Here is a 17,760-nt window from a genome sequence, read left to right as displayed (position 1 = left end):
TGACCCTTCCCTTTGCAATAAAAGCACTCAGTTTCAGGCTTGGGTCCATTCTTTGACTTCTTCCCGGCAACTGGCTTACCGAGCGCGGCAACATCCTTGCCATCTTTCTTGAAGTTCTTCTTACCCTTGCCTTTCTTGAACTTGGTGGTTTTATTGACCATCAGCACTTGATGTTCCTTTTTGATTTCTACCTCTGCTGACTTCAGCATTGAAAATACTTCAGGAATAGTTTTCACCATCCCCTGCATATTGTAGTTCATCACAAAGCTCTTGTAGCTCGGTGGGAGCGACTGAAGGATTCTGTTAATGACCGCCTCGTCCGGGAGTTTAATGTCCAGCTGGGACAGGCGGTTGTGCAACCCAGACATTTTGAGTATGTGCTCACTGACAGAACTATTTTCCTCCATCTTACAACTATAGAACTTGTCGGAGACTTCATATCTCTCGACCTGGGCATGAGCTTGGAAAACCATTTTCAGCTCCTCGAACATCTCATATGCTCCGTGTTGCTCAAAACGCTTTTGGAGCCCCGGTTCTAAGCTGTAAAGCATGCCGCACTGAATGAGGGAGTAATCATCAGCACGTGACTGCCAAGCGTTCATAACGACTTGGTTCTCTGGGATGGGTGATTCACCTAGCGGTCCTTCTAGGACATATGCTTTCTTGGCATCTATGAGGATGATTCTCAGGTTCCGGACCCAGTCCGTATAGTTGCTGCCATCATCTTTCAACTTGGTTTTCTCTAGGAATGCATTGAAGTTCATGTTGACATGAGCATTGGCCATTTGATCTACAAGACATTCTTTGCAAAGATTTTAGACTAAGTTCATGATAATTAAGTTCATCTAATCAAATTATTTAATGAACTCCCACTCAGATTAGACATCCTTCTAGTTATCTAAGTGTTACATGATCCGAGTCGACTAGGCCTTGTCCGATCATCACGTGAGACGGACTAGTCATCATCGGTGAACATGTCCATGTTGATCGTATCTTCCATACGACTCATGTTCGACCTTTCGGTCTCTGTGTTCCGAGGCCATGCCTGTGTTGGGGAACGTTGCAGAAAATTAAAATTTTTCCTACGGTTTCACCAAGATCCATCTATGAGTTCATCTAAGCAACGAGTCAAGGGAGAGAGTTTGCATCTACATACCACTTGTAGATCGCGTGCGGAAGCTTGCAAGGTGATGATGTAGTCGTACTCGACGTGATTTGAATCACCGATGACCAAGTACTGAACGGACAGCACCTCCGTGTTCAATACACGTACGGGACGGGAGACGTCTCCTCCTTCTTGATCCAGCAAGGGGGAAGGAGAGGTTGAGGAAGACAGCTCCACCGGCAGCACGACGGCGTGGTGATGGTGGAGAGGCAGTACTCCGACAGGGCTTCGCCAAGCACACGACGGAGGAGGAGAGGTGTTGGGGAGGGGAGGGCTGCGCCTTGGAGGGTGGTTCGGCTGCCCTCACCTCACCCCTCTATTTATAGGGGGAAGGGAGAAGGGGGCCGGCCCCCTAGAACCCATCTAGGGGGGGTGCGGCGGCCTAGGGGAGAGGGGAGAGGGTGGCTTGCCCCCCAAGCCATGGGGGGCGCCCCCTCTAGGGTTCCCCCTCAACCCTAGGCGCATGGGCCCAAGGGAGGGGGGTGCGGCCAGCCCACCAGGGGCTGGCTCCCTGCCCCACGCAGCCCATGTGGCCCCCCGGGAGGGGTGGCCCCTCCCGGTGGACCCCCGGAACCCTTCCGGTGGCACCGGTACAATACCGGTATGACCCTGAAACTTCCCGGTGTCCGTTTGACAACTTCCCATATATAAATCTTTACCTCCGGACCCTTTCGGATCTCCTCGTGACGTCCAGGATCCCATCCGGGACTCCGAACAACATTCAATAGTCACATACTAGTCTTCCTAATAACCCTAGCGTCACCGATCCTTAAGTGTGTAGACCCTACGGGTTCGGGAGACATGCAGACATGACCGAGACGCTCTCAGTCAATAACCAACAGCGGGATCTGGATACCCAGGATGGCTCCCACATGCTCCTCGATGTTGTCATCGGATGAACCACGATGTCGAGGATTCGATCAAACCCTGTATGCAATTCCCTTTGTCAATCGGTACGTTACTTGCCCGAGACTCGATCGTCGGTATCCCAATACCTTGTTCAGTCTCGTTACCGGCAAGTCACTTTACTCGTACCGTAATGCATGATCCCGTGTCCAACACCTTGGTCACATTGAGCTCATAATGATGATGCATTACCGAGTGGGCCCAGAGATACCTCTCCGTCATACGGAGTGACAAATCCCAGTCTCGATCCGTGTCAACCCAACAGATACTTTTAGAGATACCTGTAATGCACCTTTATAGTCACCCAGTTACGTTGTGACGTTTGATACACCCAAGGCACTCTTACGGTATCCGGGAGTTACACGATCTCATGGTCGAAGGAAGAGATACTTGACACTGGCAAAGCTCTAGCAAAACGAACTACACGATCTTTTATGCTATGCTTAGGATTGGGTCTTGTCCATCACATCATTCTCCTCATGATGTGATCCCGTTATCAACGACATCCAATGTCCATAGTCAGGAAACCATGACTATCTGTTGATCACAACGAGCTGGTCAACTAGAGGCTCACCAGGGACATATAGTGGTCTAAGTATTCACACGTGTATTACGATTTCCGGATAATACAGTTATAGCATGAATAAAAGACATTTATCATGAACATTGAAATATAATAATACTTTTATTATTGCCTCTAGGGCATATTTCCAACAGTCTCCCACTTGCACTAGAGTCACCAATCTAGTTACATTGTGATGAATCGAACACCCATAAAGTTCTGGTGTTGATCATGTTTTGCACGCGAGAGAGGTTTAGTCAGCGGATCTGCGACATTCAGATCCGTGTGCACTTTGCAAATCTCTATGTCTCCATCTTGAACATTTTCACGGATGGAGTTGAAACGACGCTTGATGTGCCTGGTCTTCTTGTGAAACCTGGGCTCCTTGGCAAGGGCAATAGCTCCAGTGTTGTCACAGAAGAGTTTGATTGGCCCCGACGCATTGGGTATGACTCCTAGGTCGGTGATGAACTCCTTCACCCAAATCGCTTCATGCGCTGCCCCCGAGGCTGCCATGTACTCCGCTTCACACGTAGATCCCGCCACGACGCTCTGCTTGCAGCTGCACCAGCTTACTGCTCCACCATTCAACATATACACGTATCCGGTTTGTGACTTAGAGTCATCCAGATCTGAGTCGAAGCTAGCGTCGACGTAACCCTTTACGACGAGCTCTTCGTCTCTTCCATAAACGAGAAACATGTCCTTCGTCCTTTTCAGGTACTTCAGGATATTCTTGACCGCTGTCCAGTGTTCCTTGCCGGGATTACTTTGGTATCTGGCTACCAAACTTACGGCAAGGTTTACATCGGGTCTGGTACACAGCATGGCATACATAATAGATCCTATGGCTGAAGCATAGGGGATGACACTCATCTCTTCTTTATCTTTTGCCGTGGTCGGTGACTGAGCCGAGCTCAGTCTCACACCTTGTAACATAGGCAAGAACCCCTTCTTGGACTGATCCATTTTGAACCTCTTCAAAATCTTATCAAGGTATGTGCTTTGTGAAAGACTTATGAGGCGTCTAGATCTATCTCTATAGATTTTGATGCCTAATATATAAGCAGCTTCTCCAAGGTCCTTCATTGAAAAACACTTATTCAAGTAGGCCTTAATGCTGTCCAGAAATTCTATATTATTTCCCATCAAGAGTATGTCATCTACATATAATATGAGAAATGCTACAGAGCTCCCACTCACTTTCTTGTAAACGCAGGCTTCTCCATAAGTCTGCATAAGCCCAAACGCTTTGATCATCTCATCAAAGCGAATGTTCCAACTCCGAGATGCTTGCACCAGTCCATAAATGGATCGCTGGAGCTTGCATACTTTGTTAGCGTTCCGAGGATCGACAAAACCTTCTGGCTGCATCATATACAGTTCTTCCTTAAGATGCCCGTTAAGGAATGCTGTTTTGACGTCCATCTGCCATATCTCATAATCATAGTATGCGGCAATTGCTAACATGATTCGGACGGACTTCAGCTTCGCTACGGGAGAGAAAGTCTCGTCGTAGTCAATCCCTTGAACTTGTCGATAACCCTTAGCGACAAGTCGAGCCTTATAGATTGTAACATTACCATCTGCGTCCGTCTTCTTCTTAAAGATCCATTTGTTTTCTATCGCTCGCCGATCATCGGGCAAGTCTGTCAAAGTCCATACTTTGTTTTCATACATGGATTCTATCTCGGATTTCATGGCTTCAAGCCATTTGTTGGAATCCGGGCCCGCCATCGCTTCTTCATAGTTCGAAGGTTCATTGTTGTCTAACAACATGATTTCCAGGACAGGGTTGCCGTACCATTCTGGTGCGGAACATGTCCTTGTGGACCTACGAAGTTCAGCAGTAACTTGATCCGAAGCACCTTGATCATCATCATTGTTTTCCTCTTCAGTTGGTGTGGGCATCACAGGAACGGTTTCCTGCGCTGCGCCACTTTCCCGCTCAAGAGGTAGTACTTCATCGAGTTCTACTTTCCTCCCACTTACTTCTTTCGAGAGAATCTCTTTTTCCAGAAAGCATCCGTTCTTGGCAACAAAGATCTTGCCTTCGGATCTTAAGTAGAAGGTATACCCTACAGTTTCCTTAGGGTATCCTATGAATACGCATTTTTCCGACTTGGGTTCGAGCTTTTCAAGTTGAAGTTTCTTGACATAAGCATCGCATCCCCAAACTTTTAGAAACGACAGCTTAGGTTTCTTTCCAAACCATAATTCATACGGTGTCGTCTCAACGGATTTAGACGGTGCCCTATTTAAAGTGAATGTAGCTGTCTCTAGAGCGTATCCCCAAAATGATAGCGGTAAATCGGTAAGAGACATCATAGACCGCACCATATCCAATAGGGTGCGATTACGACGTTCGGACACACCGTTTCGCTGAGGTGTTCCAGGCGGCGTGAGCTGTGAAACGATTCCACATTTCCTTAAGTGTGTACCAAATTCGTGACTTAAGTATTCTCCTCCACGATCTGATCGTAAGAATTTTATCTTTCGGTCACGTTGATTCTCTACCTCATTCTGAAACTCCTTGAACTTTTCAAAGGTCTCAGACTTGTGTTTCATTAAGTAGACATACCCATATCTACTCAAGTCATCCGTGAGAGTGAGAACATAACGATATCCTCCGCGAGCCTCAACGCTCATTGGACCGCACACATCGGTATGTATGATTTCCAACAAGTTGGTTGCTCGCTCCATTGTTCCGGAGAACGGAGTCTTGGTCATTTTGCTCAAAAGGCATGGTTCGCACGTGTCAAACGATTCATAATCGAGAGACTCTAAAAGTCCATCGGCATGGAGCTTCTTCATGCGCTTGACACCAATGTGACCAAGGCGGCAGTGCCACAAGTATGTGGGACTATCGTTATCAACTTTAAATCTTTTGGCATCTACACTATGAACATGTGTAATATTACGCTCGAGATTCATTAAGAATAAACCATTGACCATCGGAGCATGACCATAAAACATATCTCTCATATAAATCGAACAACCATTATTCTCAGACTTAAATGAGTAGCCATCTCGTATCAAACGAGATCCAGATACAATGTTCATGCTCAAACTTGGCACTAAATAACAATTATTAAGGTTCAAAACTAATCCCGTACGTAAATGTAGAGGCAGCGTGCCGACGGCGATCACATCGACTCTGGAACCATTCCCGACGCGCATCGTCACCTCGTTCTTCGCCAGTCTCCGTTTATTCCGCAGCTCCTGCTGTGAGTTACAAATATGAGCAACGGCACCGGTATCAAATACCCAGGAGTTACTACGAGTACTGGTAAGGTACACATCAATCACATGTATATCAAATATACCTTTGGTGTTGCCGGCCTTCTTATCCGCTAAGTATTTGGGGCAGTTCCGCTTCGAGTGACCCTTCCCCTTACAATAAAAGCACTCAGTCTCAGGCTTAGGTCCATTCTTTGACTTCTTCCCGGTAACTGGCTTACCAGGCGCGGCAACCTCCTTGTCGTCCTTCTTGAAGTTCTTCTTACCCTTGCCCTTCTTGAACTTAGTGGTCTTATTGACCATCAACACTTGATGTTCTTTCTTGATTTCAGCCTCTGCTGACTTCAGCATCGGGAACACTTCAGGAATGGTCTTTTCCATCCCCTGCATGTTGTAGTTCATCACAAAGCTCTTGTAGCTTGGTGGGAGCGACTGGAGGATTCTGTCAATGACCGCCTCATCTGGGAGGTTAATGTTCAGCTGGGTCATACGGTTGTGCAACCCAGACATCTTCAGGATGTGCTCACTGACAGAACTGTTTTCCTCCATCTTACAAGTGTAGAACTTGTCGGAGACATCATATCTCTCGACCCGGGCATGAGCTTGAAAAACTAGTTTCAGCTCTTCGAACATCTCATATGCTCCGTGGTGCTCAAAACGCTTTTGGAGCCCCGGTTCTAAGCTGTAAAGCATGCCGCACTGAACGAGGGAGTAATCATCAGCACGAGACTGCCAAGCATTCATAATGTCTTGGTTCTCTGGGACGGGAGCGTCACCTAGCGGTCCTTCTAGGACATATTGTTTCCTGGCAGCTATGAGGATGATCCTCAGGTTCCGGACCCAGTCCGTATAGTTGCTGCCATCATCTTTCAGCTTGGTTTTCTCTAGGAACGCGTTGAAGTTCATGTTGACATTAGCGTTGGCCATTGATCTACAAGACATATTTGCAAAGGTTTTAGACTAAGTTCATGATAATAAAGTTCTAATCAAATTATGAACTCCCACTTAGATTAGACATCCCTCTAGTCATCTAAGTGTTACACGATCCGAGTCGACTAGCCCGTGTCCGATCATCACGTGAGACGGACTAGTCATCGTCGGTGAACATTCTCATGTTGATCGTATCTTCCATACGATTCGTGTTCGACCTTTCGGTCTCCGTGTTCCGAGGCCATGTATGCACATGCTAGGCTCGTCAAGTTAACCCTAAGTGTTTTCGCTGTGTAAAACTGTCTTACACCCGTTGTATGTGAACGTAAGAATCCATCACACCCGATCATCACGTGGTGCTTAGAAGCGACGAACTGTAGCAACGGTGCACAGTTAGGGGAGAACACTTCTTGAAATTTTTGTAAGGGATCATCTTATTTACTACCGTCGTCCTAAGTAAACAAGATGCATAAACATAATAAACATCACATGCAATTATATAGTTGTGACATGATATGGCCAATATCATATAGCTCCATTGATCTTCATCTTCGGGGCTCCATGATCATCTTGTCACCGGCTTGACACCCTGATCTCCATCATCATGATCTCCATCATCGTGTCTTCATGAAGTTGTCACGCCAACGACTAGTTCTACTTCTATGGCTAACGCGTTTAGCAATAAAGTAAAGTGAGTTACATGGCGTTCTTCAATGACATGCAGGTCATACAAAAAATAAAGACAACTCCTATGGCTCCTGCCGGTTGTCATACTCATCGACATGCAAGTCGTGAATCCTATTACAAAGAACATGATCTCATACATCACAATTCATCATTCATCACAACTTCTGGCCATATCACATCACATGATCAATCGCTGCAAAAACAAGTTAGACGTCCTCTAATTGTTGTTGCATCTTTTACGTGGCTGCAATTGGGTTCTAGCAAGAACGTTTTCTTACCTACGAATCACCACAACGTGATTTTGTCAACTTCTATTTACCCTTCATAAGGGCCCTGTTCATCGATTCCGCTCCAACTAAAGTGGGAGAGACAGACACCCGCCAGCCACCTTATGCAACTAGTGCATGTCAGTCGGTGGAACCGGTCTCATGTAAGCGTACGTGTAAGGTTGGTCCGGGCCGCTTCATCCCACAATACCGTTGAGCAAGAAAAGACTAGTAGAGGCAAGTAAGATGACAAAATCCACGCCCACAACAAAATTGTGTTCTACTCGTGCAAAGAGAACTACGCATAGACCTAGCTCATGATGCCACTGTTGGGGAACGTTGCAGAAAATTAAATTTTTTCCTACGGTTTCACCAAGATCCATCTATGAGTTCATCTAAGCAACGAGTCAAGGGAGAGAGTTTGCATCTACATACCACTTGTAGATCGCGTGCGGAAGCTTGCAAGGTGATGATGTAGTCGTACTCGACGTGATTCGAATCACCGATGACCAAGTACTGAACGGACAGCACCTCCGCGTTCAACACACGTACGGGACGGGAGACGTCTCCTCCTTCTTGATCCAGCAAGGGGGAAGGAGAGGTTAAGGAAGACAGCTCCACCGGCAGCACGACGGCGTGGTGATGGTGGAGAGGCAGTACTCCGACAGGGCTTCGCCAAGCACACGACGGGGGAGGAGAGGTGTTGGGGAGGGGAGGGCTGCGCCTTGGAGGGTGGTTCGGCTGCCCTCCCCTCACCCCTCTATTTATAGGGGGAAGGGAGAAGGGGGCCGGCCCCCTAGAACCCATCTAGGGGGGGGTGCGGCGGCCTAGGGGAGAGGGGAGAGGGTGGCTTGCCCCCCAAGCCAAGGGGGGCGCCCCCTCTAGGGTTCCCCCTCAACCCTAGGCACATGGGCCCAAGGGAGGGGGGTGCGGCCAGCCCACCAGGGGCTGGCTCCCTGCCCCACGCAGCCCATGTGGCCCCCCGGGAGGGGTGGACCCCCGGAACCCTTCCGGTGGCCCCGGTACAATACCGGTATGACCCCGAAACTTCCCGGTGTCCGTTTGACAACTTCCCATATATAAATCTTTACCTCCGGACCCTTCCGGATCTCCTCGTGACGTCCAGGATCCTATCCAGGACTCCGAACAACATTCGGTAGTCACATACTAGTCTTCCTAATAACCCTAGCGTCACCGAACCTTAAGTGTGTAGACCCTACGGGTTCGGGAGACATGCAGACATGACCGAGACGCTCTCAGTCAATAACCAACAGCGGGATCTGGATACCCATGATGGCTCCCACATGCTCCTCGATGTTGTCATCGGATGAACCATGATGTCGAGGATTCGATCAAACCCTGTATGCAATTCCCTTTGTCAATCGGTACGTTACTTGCCCGAGACTCGATCGTCGGTATCCCAATACCTTGTTCAGTCTCGTTACCGGCAAGTCACTTTACTCGTACCGTAATGCATGATCCCGTGTCCAACACCTTGGTCACATTGAGCTCATAATGATGATGCATTACCGAGTGGGCCCAGAGATACCTCTCCGTCATACGGAGTGATAAATCCCAGTCTCGATCCGTGTCAACCCAACAGATACTTTCGGAGATACCTGTAATGCACCTTTATAGTCACCCAGTTACGTTGTGACGTTTGATACACCCAAGGCACTCTTACGGTATCCGGGAGTTACACGATCTCATGGTCGAAGGAAGAGATACTTGACACTGGCAAAGCTCTAGCAAAACGAACTACACGATCTTTTATGCTATGCTTAGGATTGGGTCTTGTCCATCACATCATTCTCCTAATGATGTGATCCCGTTATCAACGACATCCAATGTCCATAGTCAGGAAACCATGACTATCTGTTGATCACAACGAGCTGGTCAACTAGAGGCTCACCAGGGACATATAGTGGTCTAAGTATTCACACGTGTATTACGATTTCCGGATAATACAGTTATAGCATGAATAAAAGACATTTATCATGAACATTGAAATATAATAATACTTTTATTATTGCCTCTAGGGCATATTTCCAACAGACTGTACATGCTAGGCTCGTCAAGTTAACCTAAGTGTTTTGCATGTTTAAATCTGTCTTACACCCATTGTATGTGAACGTTACAATCTATCACACCCGATCATCACGCGGTGCTTCAAAACAACGAACTGTCGCAACGGCACACAGTTAGGGGGAACACTTTCTTGAAATTATTATGAGGGATCATCTTATTTACTACCGTCATTCTAAGTAAACAAGATGCAAAAACATGATAAACATCACATGCAATCAAATAATATTGACATGATATGGCCAATATCATATAGCTCCTTTGATCTCCATCTTCAGGGCTCCATGATCATCTTCGTCACCGGCATGACACCATGATCTCCATCATCATGATCTCCATCATCGTGTCTCCATGAAGTTGCTCGCCAACTATTACTTCTACTACTATGGCTAACGGTTTAGCAATAAAGTAAAGTAATTACATGGCGTTAAATCATTGACACGCAGGGCGTACAATAATTAAGACAACTCCTATGGCTCCTGCTGGTTGTCATACTCATCGACATGCAAGTCGTGATTCCTATTACAAGAACATGATCTAATACATCACAATATATCATTCATCATTCATCACAAATTTTGGCCATATCACATCACAAAACAATTACTGCAAAAACAAGTTAGACGTCCTCTAATTATTGTTGCATCTTTTACGTGGCTGCAATAGGGTTCTAGCAAGAACGTTTTCTTACCTACGAAAAAGCGACAACGTGATTTGTCAACTTCTATTTACCCTTCATAAGGACCCTTTTCATCGAATCCGCTCCAACTAAAGTGGGAGAGACAGACACCCGCTAGCCACCTTATGCAACTAGTGCATGTCAGTCGATGGAACCCGTCTCACGTAAGCGTACGTGTAAGGTCGGTCCGGGCCGCTTCATCCCACAATACCGCTGAAGCAAAATAAGACTAGTAGTGGCAAGAAAGTTGACAACATCTACGCCCACAACAAATTTGTGTTCTACTCGTGCAAAGAGAACTATGCATAGACCTAGCTCTGATGCCACTGTTGGAGAACGTTGCAGAAAATAAAAATTTTCCTACGGTTTCACCAAGATCAATCTATGAGTTCATCTAGCAACGAGAGAGAGGAGTGCATCTACATACCCTGGTAGATCGAGCGCAAGCGTTCAAGGGAACGGGGTGGAGGGTGTCGTACTCGTCGTGATCCAAATCACCGGAGATCCTAGCGCTGAACGGACGGCACCTCCGCGTTCAACACACGTACGGTCAGCGTGACGTCTCCTCCTTCTTGATCCAGCAAGGGGGAAGGAGAGGTTGATGAAGATCCAGCAGCATGACGGCGTGGTGGTGGATGCAGCAGGGTTCCGGTAGGGCTTCGCCAAGCGTTTGCCGGAGGAAGAGGTGTAGCAAGGGGGAAGGGAGGCGCCAAGTGCAAGGGTGCGGCTGCCCTCCATCCCCTCTCTTTATATAGGGACCCTAGGGGGGGCGCCAGCCCTAGGAGATGGGATCTCCTAGGGGGGCGGCCGCCAAGGGGGGAAACTTGCCCCCCAAGGCAAGTGGAGGCGCCCCCTCCCCTACGGTTCCCAACCCTAGGCGCAGGGGGGGCCCAAGGGGGGGGGGGGCGCACCAGCCCACCAGGGGCTGGTTCCCCTCCCACTTCAGCCCATGGGGCCCTCCGGGATAGGTGGCCCCACCCGGTGAACCCCCGGGACCCTTCCGGTGGTCCCGGTACAATACCGGTCACCCCCGAAACTTTCCCGATGGCCGAAACTCGACTTCCCATATATAATTCTTTACCTCCGGACCATTCAGGAACTCCTCGTGATGTCTGGGATCTCATCCGGGACTCCGAACAACTTTTGGTTTGCTGCATACAAATATCTCTACAACCCTAGCGTCACCGAACCTTAAGTGTGTAGACCCTACGGGTTCGGGAGACACGTAGACATGACCGAGACGGCTCTCCGGTCAATAACCAACAACGGGATCTAGATACCAATTGATGGCTCCCACATGCTCCTCGATGATCTCATCGGATGAACCACGATGTCGAGGATTCAAGCAACCCCGTATACAATTCCCTTTGTCAATCGGTACGTTACATGCCCGAGATTCGATCGTCGGTATCCCGATACCTCGTTCAATCTCGTTACCGGCAAGTCACTTTACTCGTACCGTAATGCATGATCCCGTGACCAGACACTTGGTCACTTTGAGCTCATTATGATGATGCATTACCGAGTGGGCCCAGAGATACCTCTTCGTCATACGGAGTGACAAATCCGAGTCTCGATCCGTGTCAACCCAACAGACACTTTCGGAGATACCCGTAGTACACCTTTGTAGTCACCCAGTTACGTTGTGACGTTTGGTACAACCAAAGCACTCCTACGGTATCTGGGAGTTACACGATCTCATGGTCTAAGGAAAAGATACTTGACATTTGGAAAAGCTCTAGCAAACGAACTACACGATCTTGTGCTATGCTTAAGATTGGGTCTTCTCCATCACATCATTCTCCTAATGATGTGATCCCGTTATCAACGACATCCAATGTCCATAGTCAGGAAACCATGACTATCTGTTGATCAACGAGCTAGTCAACTAGAGGCTCACTAGGGACATATTGTGGTCTATGTATTCACACGTGTATTACGATTTCCGGATAACACAATTATAGCATGAATAAAAGACAATTATCATGAACAAGGAAATATAATAATAATCCTTTTATTATTGCCTCTAGGGCATATTTCCAACACCTATACGATTCTATTGATTAAGTAATTTATCCATTGTGTACATGGTGGGTAGCTAGCATTGATCAACCTTTGATGTCAATTGTATTTACTTCCATCACGCTGAAAATGAGTTGATGCAATCCGGGAGACGCTTTTGCGAAAATTTCAAGAATAATGCCGGTCCTTCTTGAAGATGGCGATTCATGACATGAAGCCCATGAGGATATTGAAGATGGCGGTTCACAAGCAAGGCCCCAAGGCCCGAGGGCGACTTAAGGCCCGTAGGGGTAAACCGACATATATGTAAGACTTGTATTGTAAGGCATGTATAGATAGTCACAGAGCCGGACTCGTTGTCTATGAGCCGGCCGGGACCCCGTGAGCCGTTGGGCGTCAACCTGTGTATATAAAGGGACGACCCGGCAGCGGTTCAAGGCAAGAGACAAGAGATCGAAAGCTAGGTCAATCGTATTCACTCCCTGGTATTCAAGACATAAGCAATACCACCTCAAACTGGATTAGGCATTTAGCCGAACCAGTATAAACTCACGTGTCCTTTGTCCCGTTTAACCCCTTTAAGCTACCATAGTTGCGATGGCTCCATGATTAAGTCCTCACACTAGGACATCAGCCGTGACTATTCCACAACAGTATGTATAACGGAGTGTTAGAGATACGACAGACAAGCAAAACAACAAAGAAAGATATCAACACGGAGGAACACGAGACTTTCATGTGGTAAAACCCCTCCAACATGAAGGGGAAAAAACCACGAGCACTAGCCAGTAAACTTCACTATATCTGGAGAGGTTAAAAAGCTGGGAATTTACAACTGACCAACTTATCCCATGTAGCGGCTTAGAAGAGGTATCTATACAGCGGTGACATGGACAATACTGATCCGTACCGCATGAGGCCTTCGCCCCCCACACATGCACCCCCAGGCACCCTGAAAGGGCGGCCCACATGGCTGAAGCCTCCAATTGACGGGCCTAAGCTCAACTCAGTTGGTCAGAAGTTAGACGTTAACTTAATACTTGAATTTGGATCAGAACATAGCACGAAGAGCAGCAGCACCCACAACTTAACACTATAATTTAAGAAATACTTGCCACCTAGTTAGTGAAACTAATTTTGGAAATGTTTTACATATGAGGCTTCGGTTCTTCTTTGAATGGGCACTTCCGTGTGTGGAAATTGCTTTCCTATTTTCTAAAAGTTAAGGAGTCTTCTAATAATCGTAATGATTAAAAAAAGTTATTTCTCTCATTTTTCTGAGGGAAAAGGTTCTCCTTCTGTATGATTTATGGACATTTCACTCGCTGGACCAGTAAGATAGTGACGGGAATTTAAGTTTGTCCTAGGTGATAGTATGAAGATGGTCATCATAAGCACAACTATGTTTAGACTGATGTATAAGTTTGGCCTGCACTCCATAATGTGAAACTTCCTCCCATGACAATTTGTCATCGTCGGTGTCTCCCAAGGTGTACATGTGGCTACGCAGTCATTTTCTAAGATTTAATGAGCCCACATGTGAAACATGTTGGGAAACTTCCTCCCACGACACTTCGTCATCGTCGGTGTCTCCCATGGTGTACATGTTGCCAAGTGGTCATTTTCTAAGATTTAATGAGCCCACGTGAAACATGTTAGACCAGTGAGGCAAAGACACAAATTCAAGTATGTGTATCATCTTATTAAGGTCATCGTCATCATCAGACGCCAGGATAAAAAACTGTGTGTGCCTTAGGACCTACTATAGGAGTGCTCTTGTGGGCGCTTGCTATTAAGGCAATCGAGCGCACGACCCCTCCCCTGAGGATAGTATCCCCCGATGGGGAGGCTTTCCAACCTCAGTGCTACTTCCATTGCCAGAGAAAAAGTTCTGCTTGTAGTCAACGCCTTGAACCATGCCAAAAACCTTTTGTAACAAGTTGAGCCTTATAAACGTAAATATTTCCATCCATATCAATATTTATTTATTTGCACTCGATGGATTTAACGCCACCTTGCAGGTGAACCAATTTTCAAACGAGATTTTCTCCCATAAAATCTATGTAGGATCTCATGGCACTCTTCTAGCTTTTTCGCAGAGTATATATGGGTCCATCATTGCTTCCACATAAGTCGTAGAACCATCATTGCCTAACTACAATATGTTGTGTGAATTGCGGAGCCTTTCCGACTTTTGTGGTGCTTCTTTGCCATGGTTGGCTCAACTTGTTCTGGCAAGTGGGCATCACTAATGGGGTCATCCACGAGTGGCTTTTCTTAACCTCTTCGAGCAAAGATCTCCATTTGTTGAGGGAAATTTATGATTCGGGTGTTCATGTGGGTGATGCAGGGGGAAACCATATCCGTTCTAGACAGTATTTGTTCTAGCAGGTTGGGAATTGATCGGCGAAGATCATGATGGTGACCTCATAAATTGAAATTTAGAATGGATTCATGTATTCCCCAGTTCCTAAATATAAGTCTTTTTAGAGATTTCAATATGGACTGCATACGGAGCAAAATGAGTGAATCTACACCCTAAAACATGTATATATACATCCGTATGTAGTTTGTAGTGGAATTTCTAGAAAGACTTATATTTAGGAACGACAGGAGTAGTGAAAACGTCATGATGATGTGAAGTCGATCGTCCTTGGTAGAGGATTCAACGTCATGGAGTTTGGTGTCGAAGTAGTGGAGGTGGGTGCCATAGATCTTGCCGCCGAGGGCTTTGTGTCCTTCTTGGCGCGACATCAGCAGAGCATGATGATGTTAGCTTGTTGACACGTTGGTAGATCACAAGTGGAAAGTAGGTATGGAATTAACACAAGATGCAGGGTAACACTATCTTCTTTATTATTCAAAGAAATAGATGTATACAATATGGTGCCCCTATCCAAAATATACATAAATATATAATATGCCCTTTCAAGTAGGGGAGCAACTGTTGCGGACTGGCAGCAATCGAGAAAGACCCGCAAAATACATGTATAAATTCGGGATACAGCTCCCATAGAGGTAGAAATCGACCAAGCAGAAAGAATAACAGAAATAACAATTGTGTAAGGGTACAGCCACGTTCATGTAGCTCGTTATTGGCAGCAACATATTAATTTGTTCAACATCGGCCACCGGGGTAGACATGTCCCATCAGGCGTGGTTCGGCGTGCAGCACAAGCGGTTTGGCTAGGAATAAATCATGCTCCGACTCACTGAGATCGATAGATGCTACACCCGCTGGCTTGGTCCATGTGAATCCCTGCAGTAGCCGTCCGAAGAGCATTACACACATGGTTGTGCCAAGCCACGCCGCCACACACCCACGGCGGCCGGTGCTGAAGGAGATGAACCGCAACTCATTCTCCGTGAGGGTGACGTCGTTGTGGGCTGCGGTATTAATATGACGCTCTGGCTTGAAGTGTAGCGGCTCGTCCCAGATAGCCGGGTTCCGGCCAAGTCCCCTACGACTGAGTAAGACATGGCTGCCCTTGGGGACACGGTAGCCGGCGATGTTGCTGTCAGCGAGCGCGACGTGTGGCACGTTGAAGGGTGCGACGGGGTGCAGCCGGAATGCCTCACGAATGCATGCCTTGACGTAGGTGAGGCGTCGGATGTCCGACTCCTGCACCAACCGCTCTCGGCCCACCACCCGGTCGATTTCCTCCACCGCCTTCCGCATCACCTCGGGCATGTTCGTCATCTCTGCGAGCGCCCACTCCACCGCGTTGGATGGGTTGTCCACGGCGGCAAATATTATGTCCTGCACCAGCATCCCATGCAACAGATTAATGAAAATATGTATACTTTTTTTTGCATATTGGACCTTCATAGACACGTTTGATGTTGACATCGGTTTTTCTTTATTTTGCTTTTTGGCCCTTGGATGTTTTTCTGGTGGCGTGCCCTCGGTGTTGCATGCATGCATGCGTTATGTGTTTACGTACGTACCTGCGACTGTGCTTTCACCTCCTCGATGGTGAGAAGAGGGTTCCCCTCTGCGTCCTTGAGCGTGATGAGTACATCAAGGAAATCCTCGAGCTCCTCCATCTGGCCGGACTTCCATTGCCGCCACCTCTCGTCAATGACCGTGTCGTGCAGCCGGTTGACCGTCGCATTGGCCTCCATCACAATCTTCATGTGTCCATCGAGGTCGAGGCCGAGGCCGCGCAGCCACGGTAGGTAGTCGGAGACGCAGAACGTGTAGAGGAGCCCTAGCGACGTGAACACAGCGTCCATGTGCTCCACCTCCATTGCACCCGGGCCGCCATCCTGACGAGGCTCGCCGAAGTAGCGCCTGCCAAATACGAGCCGCCGGATGACATTACCACAGTAATGCCTCGCCACATGCCTCACATCGACGGCCGAGGACGGCGCGGTGGCGAGCGTGCAGACGTAGCTTGTGAGGTTGTCGGCCTCTTGGGCACGCTGGTCGTGGAGCCACTGGTGCCGGGAGGGGCAGATGATTTCCGAGGTGAGCACGCGACGCATCTTCCTCCACTGGTCGCCCATGGGGGACAGCACGGCGTTCTTGTACCCGCCGCTAAAGGTCGACGAGGCGAAGGTGAGCGGGCGGGAGGCGAAGTTGGCATCCTGCTTCTTGAGTACCTCGCGGGCGATCTTCGGGCAGGTGATCGGGACCACGAGGACGCTACCGAGGCGGATGCAGGCGATGTCGGTGTCCATGTCCTTCATCATCGAGTGGATCCATCGGAATGCTGGCTTGTTGAGCATCATCTCCGGCAGGTTGCCCACAAGGGGCCAGGAGAATGCACTGCCCGGAGGGAGCTGCGTGGCACCAACGCAGGTGATCTTGCTCTTGGGCTTGGGCATGAACATAAGGACCATGAAGGCTAGCACGGGCAATAGCCCCATTGCCATTAAGAACAGCTGATCCATCGGTGCAAGCACTGCTTTGTTGGACCCACAGATCAAACTAGCCACTAGAAACTTTTCTGCTCCCTCCCTCGGGTTGCAGGTCATGAATATATAGCTAAACTTTTTATGCATGTCCAGGATGGTTTAGGGCACCTCCAACGTTGACCCGCAAATTTGCTCCGGCATCCGTTCACGGACGGGGAGATCAGTCCACGGACACAGATGCCCGAGACGGGGAAGCATACATTTGAAGCCGGGTTTCAACAAACCGGACAAAATTCGTACAAACACCACGGACTTCATCAAAGTTCAGATAGAAAATAGCCTAAATCACATACATAGC

At 47.9% G+C, this 17,760-nt stretch overlaps 1 protein-coding gene across 1 annotated transcript; it reads right to left on the bottom strand.

The window, feature by feature from the left end:
• Nucleotides 1-15,605: 15,605 nt before the first annotated feature.
• Nucleotides 15,606-17,470, bottom strand: LOC119346580 (tyrosine N-monooxygenase-like). Its single transcript, XM_037615872.1, has 2 exons — nucleotides 16,491-17,470; nucleotides 15,606-16,302 (listed from the first exon to the last, which is right to left on the bottom strand). Exons 1-2 carry the CDS (start codon nucleotides 17,436-17,438, stop codon nucleotides 15,661-15,663), a joined length of 1,590 nt encoding a protein of 529 aa, XP_037471769.1. The 5' UTR covers nucleotides 17,439-17,470; the 3' UTR covers nucleotides 15,606-15,660.
• Nucleotides 17,471-17,760: the final 290 nt, after the last annotated feature.

The sequence above is a fragment of the Triticum dicoccoides genome, unplaced genomic scaffold (assembly GCF_002162155.2).
Source record: "Triticum dicoccoides isolate Atlit2015 ecotype Zavitan unplaced genomic scaffold, WEW_v2.0 scaffold43390, whole genome shotgun sequence".
NCBI lineage: Eukaryota > Viridiplantae > Streptophyta > Magnoliopsida > Poales > Poaceae > Triticum > Triticum dicoccoides.
Note: the sequence above shows the minus strand (reverse complement) of the source record. Positions and strands in the feature narration are given on the sequence as shown.

What these genes read in the sequence shown, in the direction of transcription:
- LOC119346580 (XM_037615872.1), bottom strand. Translation starts at nt 17,438, where the DNA reads ATGGATCAGCTGTTCTTAATGGCAATGGGGCTATTGCCCGTGCTAGCC. An exon ending in AGGTGAAAGCACAGTCGCAG is followed by an intron (nt 16,303 to 16,490) that starts GTACGTACGTAA and finishes ATGCTGGTGCAG; the next exon opens with GACATAATATTTGCCGCCGT.